At 35.8% G+C, this 17,167-nt stretch overlaps 2 protein-coding genes across 2 annotated transcripts; one reads left to right on the top strand and one right to left on the bottom strand.

Annotated features, from left to right (window-relative positions):
• Window positions 1-2,173: 2,173 nt before the first annotated feature.
• LOC140179170 (uncharacterized) lies at window positions 2,174-2,635 on the bottom strand. The gene has a single exon (XM_072217825.1). It carries the CDS (start codon window positions 2,633-2,635, stop codon window positions 2,174-2,176), a length of 462 nt encoding a protein of 153 aa, XP_072073926.1.
• A 9,952-nt stretch (window positions 2,636-12,587) lies between these two features.
• On the top strand, window positions 12,588-16,809 carry LOC112750004 (DNA (cytosine-5)-methyltransferase DRM2). Its single transcript, XM_072218895.1, has 10 exons — window positions 12,588-12,741; window positions 12,915-13,081; window positions 13,177-13,278; window positions 13,454-13,559; window positions 13,660-13,709; window positions 14,161-14,283; window positions 14,883-14,979; window positions 15,118-15,245; window positions 15,347-16,054; window positions 16,225-16,809. The coding sequence occupies exons 2-10, from the start codon at window positions 13,079-13,081 to the stop codon at window positions 16,648-16,650; spliced, it is 1,743 nt and encodes a 580-aa protein (XP_072074996.1). The 5' UTR covers window positions 12,588-12,741; window positions 12,915-13,078; the 3' UTR covers window positions 16,651-16,809.
• Window positions 16,810-17,167: the final 358 nt, after the last annotated feature.

Genomic DNA, 17,167 nt, shown 5'->3' with positions numbered 1-17,167 from the left:
TGCTAATCCCAAGCAAAATCTGGTAGGTTGAAGGAGCAGTTGGGGGCATTGAAGGCTGCTCGGTTGAAGCCTGTGAAGGATGGTGAGGATTCTGGTTCGGAGATCCTCCGTCTCTCCGAGTTGAAAACTTTGCTTTTTTCCCAAGTGTCTCGGGAGCGAAAATGGGCATCCGATGCTGAGTTGAGAGTCGCTTCCCTGTTTGCCAATGTGGAAACTTTAAAGATTGAGATTGCCATGCTAAATAAGGAGAATGAAGGTTTGCTTACTGATGCAAAAGACACGATCTCTACAACGGAGGAGGTTTTGAAGGCTCAGGTTCGGGTGTTGGCACCCGATGTTAACGTGTTAGTCATAGGGGTCTTCTAGACCGTGAGGGATGGGGCGATCGTGGATTTAGAATAATTTTGTTTGTCTTTATCTTATAAGTTTGTAAGCCATCTGTTCGGCATATATATTGCTTGTTTTTTGATGCAACAATTTCTTTTTGTTTTTAAGCCGTTTAGTCGGTGACTTGAACGTCTTTGTTGTCTTGTTTTGGTCGTTTTGTTATGAATTGTGTTTTAGGCATCTTGGCAGGATGAATTTGTACGTGTTGCTAGTTTCTTGAGATATCTGTTTCGTTGGCCTCGGGGTTAATTGTGCCCCGGTGGTAGCCGTGTTTGTTCATACTATCTGTTCGAGTAAAAATGTTAAAAATTCAAAAGGAAATTTTATTTTAAATAAACTTTGTATTAAAGACTTAGGCCTCGTTAAAACCTCCCATTGTGTTTGGGTAGGAAAGAGTGCCCAGAAAAGAAAACACCATGAACTTAATAATTAATAAAAGATATGAGATAAAAGAATTAAAGCTAAAAAGAAAAAACCTAAGTTGTCATCTCGGGAAGGTCTGTCAATGGGTAGTAGCGGCAAATGTCTACGGCGTTGCACGACTAGGGTATCTCAGTGTCGTTGAGTCGCTACAGTTTGTAGGCTCCCTTTCTCGATTATGGATTTAACCTGGTAGGGTCCTTCCCATTTGGGAGTTAGTTTTCCTTCTCCGGGTGTCGAGGGGCCGATATCGTTTTGTCATAAAACCAGGTCCACTTGCTTGAAATCTCACTTCACGACATTTTGGTTGTACCGTAGACTTATCCTTTGCTTCAAGGAGAGTTCTTGCAGGTGGGCTATACTCCTAGCCTCGTCTACGAAACCTCATTTCGCTGTTTCTTCGTGACCTCCTATGGTCCTTCGAGGGCTATGTTCCCTGATTTCTACGTGGATGACGGCCTCTAAACTGTATGTTAGCCTAAAGGGGTCTCTCCATTCCTGGTTTGTGGTAATGTTTGGTATGACCAGAGAACTAAATTGAGCTCGTCACCATACAATCCTTTGGGTTTGTGTAGGCTTTTCTTGAGCCCTTTTAGGATGATTTTGTTGGCCGTTTCTACTTGGCCGTTAGTCTATGGGTGTTCAACCGAGCTGAACTTCTGTGAGATGTCGAGTCCCTCTAGGAATTTTCTAAAATGTCTGTCAGTGAACGGGGTCCCATTATCTGAGATCACAACTTTTGGGATTCTGAATTGGGTTATGACTTGTTTCCAAAAAACTTTTCGGCATTGGCTGGCCTTGATTGCGGCCAGTGCTTCGGCCTCAATCCACTTTGTGTAGTAGTTGATGGCTACGATGAGAAATCTGAGTTGTCTGGGAGCCATGGGAAAAAGTCCTACGAGGTCAGTTCCCCAAGTTTTGAAGGGGTGGTCTGTCGATATCGTACTGAGTTGGTGAGGGGCTGCCTAGTGGAGGTCGGCATGCACTTAGCACTGCTTGCAGCTTTTGACCAACCGGAGAGCATCTTTAATGATCGTGGGCCAGAAGTATTCGGCTCGGATGACTTTCTGAGCCAAGGTTTTTCCCCTGACATCCGCAGCATCCTTCGTGAATCTTGTGAAGTATGTAGTCCGTTTCGTCGGGTTTTATGCACTTAAGGAGGGGTTGGAACATTCTTCATTTGTACAACTGTCCCACTATCGTGGTGTATTTTGCAGCCTCCTGCTTCACCTATAGCTTCCTTTGGGTCCTCGGGCAGTTCCCCGTTTGTGAGGTACATGAGGATTGGGAAGGTCCATGAGTTTTGATTGGTCAAGGTCAGGTTTGTCGAGGGTGTGGTCGCGACGGAGGGTTCTTTGATGACCTCTTAGACTAGTAAGCGGTTTCTTGAGACTGACTTGGTGCTCGCCAGCTTTGAGAGTAAGTCGGCTCTTGCGTTCCTTTCTCTGGAAATGTGCCGAATAGACACCAGGTCAAATTTGGTGATCAACTCCTTAAACTTGGATAGGTATTGTTGCAGCAGAGCGTCTCGTTTTTGGTAATTTCTGTTTATTTGTGAACTGACTATCTGAGAATCGCTGTAGACCTCCAGTGTTCTTGCACTGATCTCGTTGGCCAATGTTAGTCCATCTAGGAGGGCTTCATACTCTACTTGATTGTTAGAAATCAGAAAGTCATATCGAATTAATTGCTCGATTGTGATCCTGTTCTCATTTTCCAATATTATCCCTGCTCTGTCAGAGTTGTTATTTAACGAGCCGTCAACATGGAGTTTCCATTGTTCAAGAGCTTTATTTTTAGGGGACATCTCCACGATGAAATTTGCCATGGCCTGAGCTTTAATCGCGTTTCTGGGTTCAAATTGAATTTCATACTGGGAGAGTTCCACTGACCAGGAAAGCATTCACCCCGATAGGCCTGGTTTCTGGAGGACTTGCTTGATGGCCTGGTCAGTCCAGACCGTGTTAGGGTGGCCCTGGAAATATTGTCGGAGCTGTCAGGATGCCGTGAGCAGTGCATGGAGTTTTTCGAGTCTGGAATAACGTCTTTTGGTATTCTAGAGAACTTTACTTATGAAGTATATCGGCCCTTGTGTTTTTTATTCGTCTTCCTAGATTACTGCTAATGCATCTTCCGTTATGGATAGGTAAAGGTACAACGTTTCTCCCGCTTTGGGTTTTGAGAGCAGGGAGGTTCTGCTAGAACCTTTTTGAAGTATTGGAAGGCCTCTTCGCATTCAAGTTCCCACTTAAAATTTATGCCCTTTTTCATTAGTTTGAAAAAAGGGATGACTCTTTGGACCGAGGGTCCGTGGAAGCATGAGAGGGCGGCGAGTCGTTCGATCATCCTTGGAACGTCCTTGAGATTTGCAGGGCTGGTCATCTCGAGGGTGGCCCGACATTTTTTTGGGTTTGCCTCTACTCCTCATTGAGTGATCATGAAGCCCAGGAATTTTCCAGCCTCCATTCTAAATGCGCATTTGGCCGAGTTGAGGGGCATCCGATGCCTCCTCAGGATGCTTAGTATAACTTTGAGATCGACAATGAGTTCTTCGCCTATTTCTGTTTTGGCCAGTATATCGTCAATGTAAACCTCCAGTTTGATTCCAGAGAGATCTTTTAAGATTTTCGTGATGAGCCTTTGATAGGTGGCTCTGGTGTTTTTTAGCACGCAGGACATGACTCTGTAAGAATAAGTGCCTTCAGTGGTTACAAACGCTGTTTTCTCTTTATTCGGCTTGTGCACAGGGATCTGGTTGTATCCCAAGTACGCATCCATGAAGATAAGATATTGGTGTCCTAAGGCGGTGTCCACCAGTCCATCGATGTTTAGTAGGGGAAAGGTGTCCTTTGGGCAGGCTTTGTTCAAGTCCATGTAGTCGACGCACATTTGCCATTTGTCGTCTGCCTTTTTACCAACACGACATTGGCCAGCCAAGTTGCGTACGAGAGTTCCCGAATGAAGCCTCCTTCAAGCAGGCTCTTGACATGATTTTTGACCCCAATTGCTTGTTCAACAGACATCTTCCTTCTCCTTTGGGCAACTGATTTGGCCTTTGGGTCTACGGCTAAATGGTGAGACATCATATCTGGGTCTATTTCTGGAATGTTGGCAGGAGTAAAGGCAAAAAGGTTTCTGTTTTGTTTAAGGAGTTCCGTGAGTTTACTTTAAAGTTAAAGGGTAGGTTCTTGTTAATGAAGGTGAACTCATCCTTGGTTGGCCCTATCTGTAGTTGTTCCATGTCTCCTTCCAATTCTGGTCTGGGTTGGCCGACTTGTTGGGCGTCCAGGTTGGCTAGGAAGATTCCTGCCGCATCTCGGGATCGTTTTCAGAGGGCTAGAATGGTGTTGTCGTACTCCACTGCAACTTTCCTTTCGCCGTGTATGGTTGCTATTGTTTCGTCATCCGCTAGGAACTTCATGATTAGGAATTTAGTAAATATGCCGGCGGAGAGGTTGTTGATTGTCTTTCTGTTGAGGATGATGTTATAGGCCGTAGAATCCTTTAGGACCACGAACTCAGAGAGTGTGGTCTTCTTCTGGCTTCTAGTTCCGATGGTGACTGGCAGTACTATAAATCTGTCTGGCTTGAGGAAGTTGCTTCGAGTCCGGTTACCCTATTACGGTAGCTTTCTAGATTTTCATTTCGGAGTCCTACCTTGTTGAAGGCTTCTTTGAAGAAGATGTTGGAGTTGGCTCCGGTGTCTACCAGTATATGTTTTACTAACCCGGTTCTGACTTTGGCTAAGATGACAAAAGGGGCGTTTTCTGCCGAAGTGCTATTCTGGCAATCATCAGGGGAGAACATTATTGTTGTCAAGAGGGAGGGGGCTCTTTTTTTGTTTTTTACGGCTAGCACTCGAAGATCCTTCTTCAGTGCAGATTTGAATTTTTTAAATGTGTCTTTCCCAGTGATAACATTTATTATTATCGTTGGGTTGGTCTCCGGGCTTTCCTGGTGCATCGGCCTCACCATTTCGAGATTGCGTCCTTCCTGGGCTCTCGAATAATTTTGGCAAACTCGGAGAGTTTGTCGTCTCAAATGGCTTGTTTGAGGGCATCTTTAAGGTCAAAGCAATCTTGAGTCCTGTGTCCATATCCTCTGTGATAATCACAGTACAGGCTTTTGTCACTACTTGTTCGCTCCTTTAGTTTTCTGGCTCCCAGGAGGATGCCTCACGCTGCTATCTGGTGGTAGATCTCTGTGATTGGGGCCGGCTGGAAGGTGTAGTTCGTGAACTTCCCCACCCTAGGTGGCTGGTTGGGTTGATGGATTTGAAATGCTCTTTTGGGATTTCTTTGGGCACCAGGTGGCTTCGTGGTGCCGTTTATTGGCTGCCACGACTTGGCTTACCTCTTCGTCGTTTATGTATTCCCTTGCCATATTCTAGAATTCATGCATTGTCCAGACCGGGTGAGTTGTTTCTGAAAATCCTCATTCACTAGCCCATTGCTCAGACATAGACTGGCCACTGAGTTTGTAAGCCCGTCAACCATCAATCATTTGTCGTTGAATCAGTCTAGGTACTTCCTTGTGGGTTCATCCGGTCATTGTATGACTCCGAGTAGGCTGATCGAGTGTTTCGCTTTTGTGATTCTAATGGTGAATTATGTCATGAACTTCCTGGAGACGTTGTCGAAACTGGCTATCGAGCCATACGAGAGGGTGTTAAACCACTTGATTGCTGGGCCAGCTAGGGTTACCGGAAAGGCCCTACACTAAACTGTGTCGGCAGCTCCTTCTAGGTTCATCCTGACCTCAAAGGCCATTAGGTGTTCATGTGGGTCTTTAGTGTCGTCGTACTTCGTGTCGGTTGGTTTGTCGAAACCTTTCGGTAACTTGGCTCTTAGGATTTTCTCAGTGAACAGGGTGGCTCCCATTATCACGTGTTCGCTCCTCCTTCGCTTGGAGTCTCTCTAGTACCTCCTTTCGTCGTCGTCGTGTTGACGTTCGCATTCTCGGGATATGCTGCGATTTCGGCGTCTGTGGTGGTGCCAGTTAGGTGATCTTTCGTTCATGGCTTCTTGTCGTGATATGCCCTTGGAGATTGCTTTGCTTGCGTGTTCCGGTTGGTATCGTTCTTTTGAAGCGACTCAGCCTTCCATGGTTTATACCCTTTGGTAGAGCTCTTGAATTATTTGGACCTCTTTTTCTCCCAAGCCATCGGTTGTTCTGGCCTCGTTAGATTAGCAGTCGTCTTCTTGTAGTTGCTGTCTGCCTTGGGTCGGATGGGTGTCCACAAAACTGGTTATCCTCTAGTCGGTCGGTGGGCGATCATTGACTCGTGGTAGGGGCGTTGGGTTCGGTGGATCTGGTTCATGGTGATGATCTAAGAACCGCCCTTTGTGTTCTTCCGTCATGCCGCTAAAACTTGGCAAGTTTCCACAGACAGCGCCAACGTACAGGACTTCGCTGATACGGATTGAGGAAGGATCAGGGATTCGCCGGCCTTGGTGGTGACGGGGTCGAACCTCTAGAGCGGCAGGGGGGTGGTACCTGCAAAGACACTCTAATGCTCAAATTAGAATGGATCTAAGAGGTATAGGTAGGGGTTAGGAATGTGTAATGTACCAGAGGGAGCCTTTTGCTCCCTTTATATAGCCTGTGGTTGTTATCTTATCTTTATTGGCTAAGATAAGGGAAGCATTTGAATTTGAATATTGGTTAGGCATTTGTGGTCACTGAACGGTTTGGGCCGTGGTGGTGGCCTGGGCCTGTGTGATTGGGTTGTTGCTGCTCCGATAAGGGACCCAGGAATCGAGTCTGGAATAAATGGATTATACATGTGGCACCATTTTACTCATCTTTTTTTAAAATGATACGGTATCTTCTTACTGATACTAGTATCATTTTAAAGATAATACGTATCTAATGTAAGTGTTAATTTTAAATTATTTAAATTACTGTAGAAGTCAAAAGTGATACTCAAAATTGATTTTATTGGAGTTATTCTTATGGTTTTAAAATGAAAAAAAAGGACTACATTGTAAAAAAAAGAATTTACTTTGCCATGTCAGCTAACCGTTGATATGCCAGCATGGCAGGCCACTTCAGTTTTTCAATAACCAGTATTAAGTGAAAACTAGCTGAAAAATTACTATGAATCTCAAAATATAATTTTAAAGATAAAATTAAATAATTATAAATTTAAGAAACTATTTTAAGTCTGGAATATAACTTAAAAAATCACTTTAAGTCTTTAACATTTAACTCCACCTCACCATATACAAAATAGAAAAAAAGAAAAAAGTTTAAAGAATGAAATTGTTGTAATCATCCATTCATCGCATGTTCGGGAAAAAATCATCAATTCATCTTACTACTATTATAAAGAAATGTGGTCTTTATTTAAATATTAATTTTTATTTTTCATCAAATGTTTCGTTCATTTATTTTTTAACAAGTGGCAACACATAAGTCTAGTTAAAAAATTTACATCCAATTGTTCTATTAGATGGAAGAAAAAATGTTTGTCATAGTTTGAGAAACTTATAGAAGATCTGAATTAATTATAAATGTAATTATTTAGAATGAACGGAGCTGAGAAGTAAAAAAAAATAATTAAATTTAGTTCTACGCCTCGGTTCATTTTGATTTTGTCATAGCGTTTTTTGTATTCTTGAGGGTTCAAAAATTGAATCGATATAACTAGAAGTTTAAAGGATTAAAAATTTAATTAAAATTTATTTAGATATAATAAAAGAATAGAATAAATGATAATTAGATTCTTGAAGATTTTGATTTTGAATTAATTAATTTTTGAAAAAAAATATTAATTTGATTCTTTATGATAGCAAACCGTAGACACATGATGTTATTTTATCGATTTATCATGTAAAATTTAACGGTAATACTTATATATAGGGTTGGAAGTGAGTCAAGTCAGCCCATAGCTGAGCTCGTGAGCTAGTGAGCTAAGATTGTACTTGGAATTGAGCTTATAAATTAAATGAGTCGAGTTTGAGTTTGGATAAACTCACCTCATTAGCTCGTGAGCTGACTCGATTATATATATACACATATCCTATATGCATTTAATCTATATTTTTAATATTATATATATATATATAATCTTAATTATTTAAAATTTTATATTTATTTTTTACATATAATTTTGATGTAGGACATAAATAAAAAATTTATAATTTATTTGATAGATAGAAATATATAAAATTGATCTTTTTAAATATTTTTTAAAATACATAAGTTATAATTTATTGATATAGAATTATAAATTACGTATTTATGTTTCTATAATTTGAGCCAACTCGTGAGCTTTTGGTGATCCGAGCTTGAGCTTAAGATATATGCTCAATTATTAATGAGTCGAGTCATGAGCCAAGCTCAATTTTTGTGAGCCGAGCTTGAGCTTGGTCTAACTCGACTCAACTCGACTCACTTACAGCCCTACTTATATATAGCATTAACTATTGTGACGTGCCTATCTATGAAAAATCGTAATATACATAACAACTTTTGGAACGCAACCTCATCTATTTTGGTAGGATTTGTGATAAAAAAAAAAAAAGAACAATTGATAAATGTTATATAGAAACTTAAAAGATATATAATAAATGTTTTACAGTTCAAAACTATATTATTTTCATGTTCATGTGGCACCAACAAAACACACATAGATAATAAAATACATATAGATAAATTTATTTTATTTCGCACTATCTATTGAAAAAAAGACATATATGTTCACTATTTATTATTGTGAAGGACCTAATTGATATTTTTTTTCAAAGACTAATTATTCGAGATTGAAATCCTCGATAATTTAATAGTCACTTTATTCATTAATTTATATATAAAATATATAATTTAAATTTTTTTTATTTTATTATCTTAAACTCGTTAACTACTACAAATCAGAGTCGTTTAATCGGCTATTCGATTGTTCTCTAATTTTTGACTTATTTATTACCCATTAATTTTAGGGAGCTACTCAAATGAAGATGCAAAAAACATCTTTTTATGAAGATGCTTTGTATAAAAGTGTAATTTATTAATTTGGCCACACTTCAAATAAAAACAACACTTTTATAACATATCAAAATCTAACCCTACACTCCATCATCTAAAGGTCAAAAAGAAAAATCATCACATGAAGACAATTATAATATCTTCATGGGAGTATCCACCTTAATTTTAACCCTGAACTGGATTGATTTGGTGGCCAATTCAGCTTGGTTGTCAGAGCAATGGTTTTTTGTTTTAAAATATATAATACACTCATCTTTTTTATATAATATTTATCACTAAGTTATTTAATTATACGAATTTAATTTAATGTACTGTCATCATAAAATTATTTTACATAAATATCTAATTATGTATTGTTATTTTAGTAAAAATATCTATTTTTTATATTAATTATAAGAATAACCATTCAAAAATAGATATAATTAAAAAATTATGTATCAGCACATTAAAATTAAATTCTTAGTTATATTATGCTAAAAAAAGTTATATTGATGGTAAAAATTTGGAGCATATTCCAAAATACAAAAGGTAAATGCTTTGATAATTTTCAGAAACTAGAATGTAAATTATGATTTCTCATATATATTTTTATATAGTAGCCTATTTTATGTATTTTTGACTTAAGATATAATAACATATTCAATTAAGAGAAGTTATAGAAAATATTTAATTAGCTTAACTCTAAAAATTAACACATTAAAATTTTGTAAAAAAAAATTAAAATAAAAAGTTAATAAAATAATATTTTAATCATCTTTAAATTTATAATTTTTATTATTTATGAGTTGAGTGATTATTGCATCACTTTATCAACCTACTCGATTTAGAGAAATTCAATCCAAAATTTTACCTATTCTTTAATGAATATTTCTCTTTTCTAATCATCAATTTTTTATTCAGGTATGTTACACATATACAAGCTTTTTTGGCTTACAAGTTTTATAAGTTGGCACAAGTCCAACAAAACACACGCGCATTACACTCCCACATTCAAGAGTAAAAACACGCACGTTACTCAACCACTTCATGTTTTCAAAGCGCGCTACTCACCATTATGAAGGACTCTTCTTCTTCTTCCTCGATGAAAATCACAACTGTCATTTTTTCTTCGCGTTTCTCCTCCTCCTCCTCTTCTTCCTTCTTCTTCTCCTCATTCTTTGTGTTTCTCCTCTTTTTTCTTCGCGTGTTTCATCTTCATCATCGTGTTTCTCCTCATTCTTCTTTTGATTTTGCAACTATTTTTTCTTCTTTGTTTGATTTTTCTCCCAAAAAGAATTATGAGAATATGAAATAAGAAGATGAAGAAGAAGAAGTAGCAGAAGATGAGGAGGAGGAAGAGGAAGAGTTCTGAATTATGCAGAACTCATCAGAATAAAAATATACCCAAATATTTTCGTTTTACACCCAAATATCTTCGTATTACACCCAAATATCTTCATTTTTACACCCAAATTTGCTGCAGATATAAAAATGAGTTATGTTACGTGTACATTAAAATCAGCCACCAAAATCAGCAAGGGCTGCAAAATACACCACAGAAGGGCTGCAAAATACACAAAAAAATACACCATATTAAAACAAGCATAAACTATAGAATGCAAATACAACTATAAAACCATCATAAAAAAATAAAAAAAACCAGATTCATAAATCATAACTAAACAAAAACTAAAACAATTCAATTAAAAGAATAAGACAATTCACCCTCCGTCAGATAAAAAGTCATAACGAAGAAAGAGAATAGAGAGAAAAGCACGTAAATAAAGAAAGAGAAAAAGAAGGCAAGAAATTCGAAAAAGGAAACAGAATCCTTTTAAAAATTAAAAATCTGTTAGAGGCGCGTGAAACATATGTGCATAACAAGCGCGTTTGAGCGTAATATCAATTAGAGGACTTGTAAGACTTGTATAACAAAATCACTTGTACGTAGAGATTAATCCTTTTTTATTCATGTTTTTTTTACAACTATTCAATTATAATATTGTTAAATCATCAATTATAATAAAAAGATTTCAGTAATATTCATTACTTTTATATAATTAGATTCAAAATTTAATTCATCTCAAATATATAAGAAAATGATAAAGAAATAGTTTCACATATAGAACAAAAATTGCCAAATGAACAATGACATATAATAACAAAAGCACAACCACATATCTAATTAATACACCAATTAATCCAAAAACAAAAGGGTAAAAATAAAATTTTTTGTCATGACCACTTTAATATTTTAATAATCTAATTAGTCATGTTTTCATAATTATTTTATAAAATCTGCAGATGCATAAACCAAAGATCACACTAAATAAAGTTTCATGAAAACAAGTTAAAAAAAATCTGTTAGCATTAAATTATTATCTTTTAAGATAGACTCCATTAATCTTCTTTTGTGCCTTTCTTCTTTTCACAAATGTACATCAACAAAGTTTAAAATCAATGTTATAGAATAAGAATAAGAATCTCAGTTTTATATACTATTATAATAATAATAATAATAATAATAATAATAATAATAATAATAATAATAATAATAATAATAATAATGTAAAATATAAAAAATAACGGTGTTAATGTTATTCAACTTATTACATGTGTAAAATTTATAATATTAGTGGTAGTTTCTTCTAAATTTTCGACAAAGCCATCATTGGCAAGGGCAACAGAAAAGTTATTGCCGAGTGAATGTTGAGTGGACATGGAATTGTCAATGTCAACGACAAAGCCACTGTTAGAAGCGTTGTTGGCAATGACACTATTAATAGCGATTACAGGGTCACTCTCAACAAAGTTGAGTAGGAGGGAGAGAAAATGTTTGACACTACATCAGTGGAGATCGCTAAGGCTAAGGAACATGAACACATTACTTCAGAGAGACGATGATGGTGTCATGAAGGAGTATCTCAAGTGATCAATGATTTTTGTGGTCGTTTTGGTAGGTTAATTATGCTTCCATGAAGGAGCTTTCAATTTTTTGAGTTTGGAAGATGATGTTATTATTTTATATTTGAGAATTGAGAAATTAGAAGAATTTTTTGAGTTTGAGGGAGTAGGAAAAAGATATGAAAGAAAGTGAGGTCTGAGGAGTAACATAAGAATAAAAAATAAAAAAAATTTAGGTGACATATATTTTTTTATACTGTCTTATATTTAAACTAATAATAACGAACTCTGTATTATTATTTTTCACTAAAAATAACCCTGGCATTTCCCAAAAAAAAAAAAAAAAAATGATAGTAGAGTGAGTGTCAATTTTACAGGAAAATAAGTAGACTTATCAATTAGAAAAAATTTAGGAACTAACTATAATATAAGCCAATTCAATTAATTTCTTCTTATTTTTAATTTTAAAATTTAAAAAATTAAGATAGTAAAAAGTTATTTTTTATTTTTTCTATAATGAACCTATTTTTTCAACTAATTAACTCCAATTAGCTACTCCTCTAGTTGGTTTCCTAACAGAATTAAATCAATTAATCTTTCTAATCATTTTTTTTAACTAATATATAGTGAAAATTTATATAAAAATAAGATTTGGACAACAAATTAAATACACGATAAGATTAGCAAGTATTTTTCAAGTTTTATAGTTCTATAAAAATAGAAATGATGTGATAAATTAATTATTTAGAATTTAGTTAAAACATAATATTTAAAGTTAAAATAAAATATATTTTTTTCCGATGTTAAACATTTATATAATTAAATTTATTTTATAATAATACATAAAAGAAGGATTAATTTATCCTCTCATTTTTGTATAAGTATGGGATTAATATCCATAAATTATTATGGATGTTTTGAAATGAACTAAACTTTCATTACTGAACGACGCATTTTTTTTTTTCTCTCTTTTCTTCTGCTTCAAGAAAACTCACGTACACAGTACGGTAATACACACACCACATTCCTTCTGAATCCTGATTCCACCGCCGTGTTAGCGTAGTAACCTTTTCTACTCTCTCATTCTCTATCTCCGCTTTTTCTCCATCTATTGTTCCTACCTTTTCAATCATTTTTTGCTTGTTTAATCTTCCATTGTTTTACTGTTACATTGCGCTATTTTCATTCAACTGCTTCAAGAAAAAGTAACGATTGTGTTTTCTGATACATTTTAGGGTATGTCTGGTTGGACTGAAAATTTTTATTATTTTCACGGAAAATTTTCTTCCTCAACCAAACATAGCCTTAATGTGACAGCTGTAGTGTTTGGATTTTGAAACTAGTTCTGCAAAATTGGTTGACTCTTCGTCTTCTTCTTCTTCTTCTTAGCTTCAAACTCATGGTATGTTCATGTTCCCTTTCTAAATCTACGCTTACCAATTTAGAGTTTCAGTTGTGTTTATTTGTGCTATTGAATTTATTTATTTATTTTTGTAGCATTCACAAGGTTCAAGCTCAAGGAATCAATATGATTGGGACAGTGATGACGACCTTGAGGTATTTGGCATGCCTCAAGAGAGCAATGTACACAGTGTGGAGGTAAATCCTGCGTCCAAATGTGTTACAAATAGACTTGCTAAGATCACACAAGTATAAAGTCTTGTTTAATATTAATCCACATGTCATAATATTAATTTCAAATTTCATGTTTCGTATTTCATATTTCTCAGTCTTGTTGCTATAATGTGGTGGATGTATTCAATGTTCTGTTTAGGAGAGTGGTTCAACTTGTTCAAGTGCCAAGAACAGCAAGCTGATTCATCACTTTTTGGGAATGGGGTTTTCCGTAGAGGAAGTGATCAAAGCTATTGAGGAAGATGGTTGTTGTGCATTCTCATTTCACATATTTGGAAAGCATTACTCTTACTCCGCCTTGCATCTGAATGGTATCAACTTTATTTTTGTTTCGAACTGTTGTAGGAGAAGACAATGAGGAAAACATTCTGGAGACTCTACTAACACTTGCAGCTGTGAGAAAACACTACTTTCTGTCAATTGCCTACTATTTCACCATCTTATCCATTTACTATTGAAGTCAACCACTTCGTTTTATTTAATTAATAAAGTTTGACAAAGTTTTTCCATTGGCTGTCGATAACCTATCACAAACTTCTTTTTATCCAGACTTGGAACTGGCTATGAAAGCTTTGCAATAAACATAGGCAGAGTTTTAAATATCATTAACTGCTACTTATTAATTTTCACATATATGATTCAGTGAATTTATATTTGTCGATCCTTTGAAGTAGTTAAGTATGTAGAAGTGAAGATAATCTTGTTGATATTATCATCTATTTTATCTCGTGACTCATGTCAAGTAGAAGTACAAAAATATGTGTTTAGCAGCAAGTGATTTCATTGTCTTTAGCAGCAGGGGTTGCAATGATTTTAATTTTTTTAATGGAATCCTCGAGCTTGCAGACCATCGACGATCCTATGCGAGAAGCTTTCAGAGAACCATGTGATTTTGCTAAGAAAAGTGTTACAACAATTGACATATCTGATGATAATGATGATTATGATATTAGTGATTCTGAAATTGAGGTGGATTTCTTTTCTATAATTTTCTTTGATACACATAACTTTCATTCCATCCTTGTAATTGCAATAGCCTATCCCTTGTAAAATAGTATTCTCATTTGGATTTACTCTGTTTAAACCTCAATTTCAATTATACATTAAACTCAACAGGGGTGATATTATGCATTTTTGTGCATTCTGTAGGTTAGCTAGACCTTGGGGTTCTTTCAGATTAGGAGTATTTCGGGGTTCTGAGCTTGATATCCTTATTGTAACTCAAATAGAACATGAAATGACAATAATAGATGAAAAAACTCGGATCATAATTAGTCAACACTCGTGAAGTTGTGATATACGAAATACATAGCAAGCCTAGTCATGTCATTGGATTGCCACTAGAATCAGCGAGTTAAAAAATGAAGTCTTTCATTAATTGAGTGTGACCTTTGATTTTCTGTCATAATCTTGATAAATTAATTTTGACACATCTAAGTGTGAGTCGGCAAAGATTACATCTTTTCAAACTCAATCAACTTCGCAACATAGATACATAATCCATTTGCTAATTAAGATAAAAAAGTTTGCAGTCACTAGATATATAAATCTTGGTTATGCTTATGCAGGAAGATGCCTTTACATCAGAGAAGGATGAGACCTTGTCAATACTTGTGAATATGGGATACCCTTTCAAGGAAGCTTTGATAGCTATAGACAAATGCGGTACATGTACTCTGCTATCTTTGTATGAGTAATTAGCATGTTTGAGTTTTGTTTATTTTTTCAATAGCTTGGCCATTCTTCACAATATTTGTTTAATATTGATTCTTGAATTGTTATTGTAACATTTGGCACTGCCAGGTCCTGGAGCAGATCTCAGTGACCTTGCAGATTTCATTTGTGCTGCTCAATTAGAAAAGGAAATTGAGTCTCATCTTCAAGATCGACCTAACAGGATACATGATACCTCTCTTCATGTGCATAAAAGGGTTTGAGGCTTATAAACTTATCAAATTAATCATTGATGTTTCTACTTGTAAGTAATGCATGCAGTTTTCTGACATGAGGTCTATGCCTTCTTCTATGCCAGTCAAGAGATCACTACTATAATGGGAAAAAGAAAAGCAGAATGTGCAGGACAAGCCAAAAGAAGCCTTTAGAAATTGACATGGAGGAGATAGAACTATCTATCCCAACAAATGGATTTAGCATAGCAAAAGGACTCTATCCCAGGGTTGTAAGAAAGATCCCAGATAAACTAGCAGGTCCACCATACTTTTATTATGAAAACGTCGCTATTGCTCCTGTAGGAGTTTGGAATAAAATCTCAAATTTTCTATATGGGATTCAGCCAGAGTTTGTTGATTCAAAATTATTTTGTGCTTCAACAAGAAAAAGAGGGTATATCCATAATCTCCCCACTGAAAACCGTTTCCCATTGCTTCCTATCCAACCCCTCACTGTCCAAGAGGCTTTGCCTACCACCAGAAAGTGGTGGCCTAAATGGGATCGAAGAACACAGCTCAATTGCCTTCTAACAAGCATTGGAGCTGCCACAGTGACAGAGAAAATAAGAAGAGACCTTGAAGAGTGTGGTGCTGAAACTCCTCCTCCAAATGTCCAAGACACTGTGCTTAAACTGTGTAAAAAGTGGAACTTGGTTTGGGTTGGGAAAAACAAGGTGGCAACCCTTGAACCTGATGAATATGAGATGCTGCTGGGATTCCCAAAGGATCACACTAGAGGTGGAGGAATCAGCAGAACAGATAGATACAAAGCACTTGGGAATGCCTTTCAGGTTTCTTCGTGTTATACCCTCTCACGCACTTAACTTTAGCTTGTCATAAAAAATGTTTTGCCATTATAATAACTAAAAATGTTTTCCCCTAAACCTTTGTCTTTTATCTAGGAGAGGTTGGTGTTTTATGACTAACTAATTCAGTGGAAACAAATGGAATTGGTTTTCAGGTTGACACAGTTGCCTATCATCTTTCAGTATTGAAGGATCAATATCCAAATGGCGTTAATGTTCTGTCCCTCTTCTCTGGCATTGGAGGTGCTGAAGTTGCTCTTCATAGATTAGGAATAAAGCTCAAGAATGTAGTGTCCGCGGAAATATCTGAAGTCAACAGAAACATCCTTCGCTGTTGGTGGGAACAGACAGAACAAAGGGGTAACCTATTTGAGGTTGAAGATGTACAAAGGGTGACTTCAGAGCATATAAGCCATTGGATAAACCGTTTTGGTGGGTTTGACCTTGTCATTGGTGGGAGCCCATGTAACAACCTTTCTGGTAGTAACAGAGTCAGTAGAGATGGCTTGGATGGGGAGCATTCCTCACTCTTTTATGAATATTATAGGATTGTTAATGAAGTAATGCAAGCACAACGATAATGTGTTGTGCTTTTGATAGTGGAAAAAGAGGGGATTCCCACTTAAAGGAGGGTGAAAGTTACTTGAATATTAAGACTACTATTACATTTCAGTTTTATATGGGACATGATTCTTTCAGCACTATGGCTACGCATATTTTATTAGATCTTTGTTCTAACATACAATTTCTTCTTCACCCTTTTCTTAGGTCTTGTTTAGGATATTATGGGCGAAAAATGTTGATAGCAAATATAAATTAAATATTATTTGAGTTTTAATTTTGATGCACTGATAATATAAAATATTGTATACAATTGTTCAATAATATCCGTTTTTTATGACTATTTACACGATTATTGTAAAAAATAATTATTTTTGCTGAAGTGGCATTATATAACTAGATGCACGTATAAAACTGATTTTATTGACAGTACATCAAAAATTAAATTCATGTTATTTTTTCAAATTTTTTTTTAATACATTGCTTACATTGAGAAAATAAAAACTTTTCTCTTTCACTCTTTAACCAATATTTTTA

The sequence above is a fragment of the Arachis hypogaea genome, chromosome 15 (genome assembly GCF_003086295.3).
Source record: "Arachis hypogaea cultivar Tifrunner chromosome 15, arahy.Tifrunner.gnm2.J5K5, whole genome shotgun sequence".
NCBI lineage: Eukaryota > Viridiplantae > Streptophyta > Magnoliopsida > Fabales > Fabaceae > Arachis > Arachis hypogaea.
Note: the sequence above shows the minus strand (reverse complement) of the source record. Positions and strands in the feature narration are given on the sequence as shown.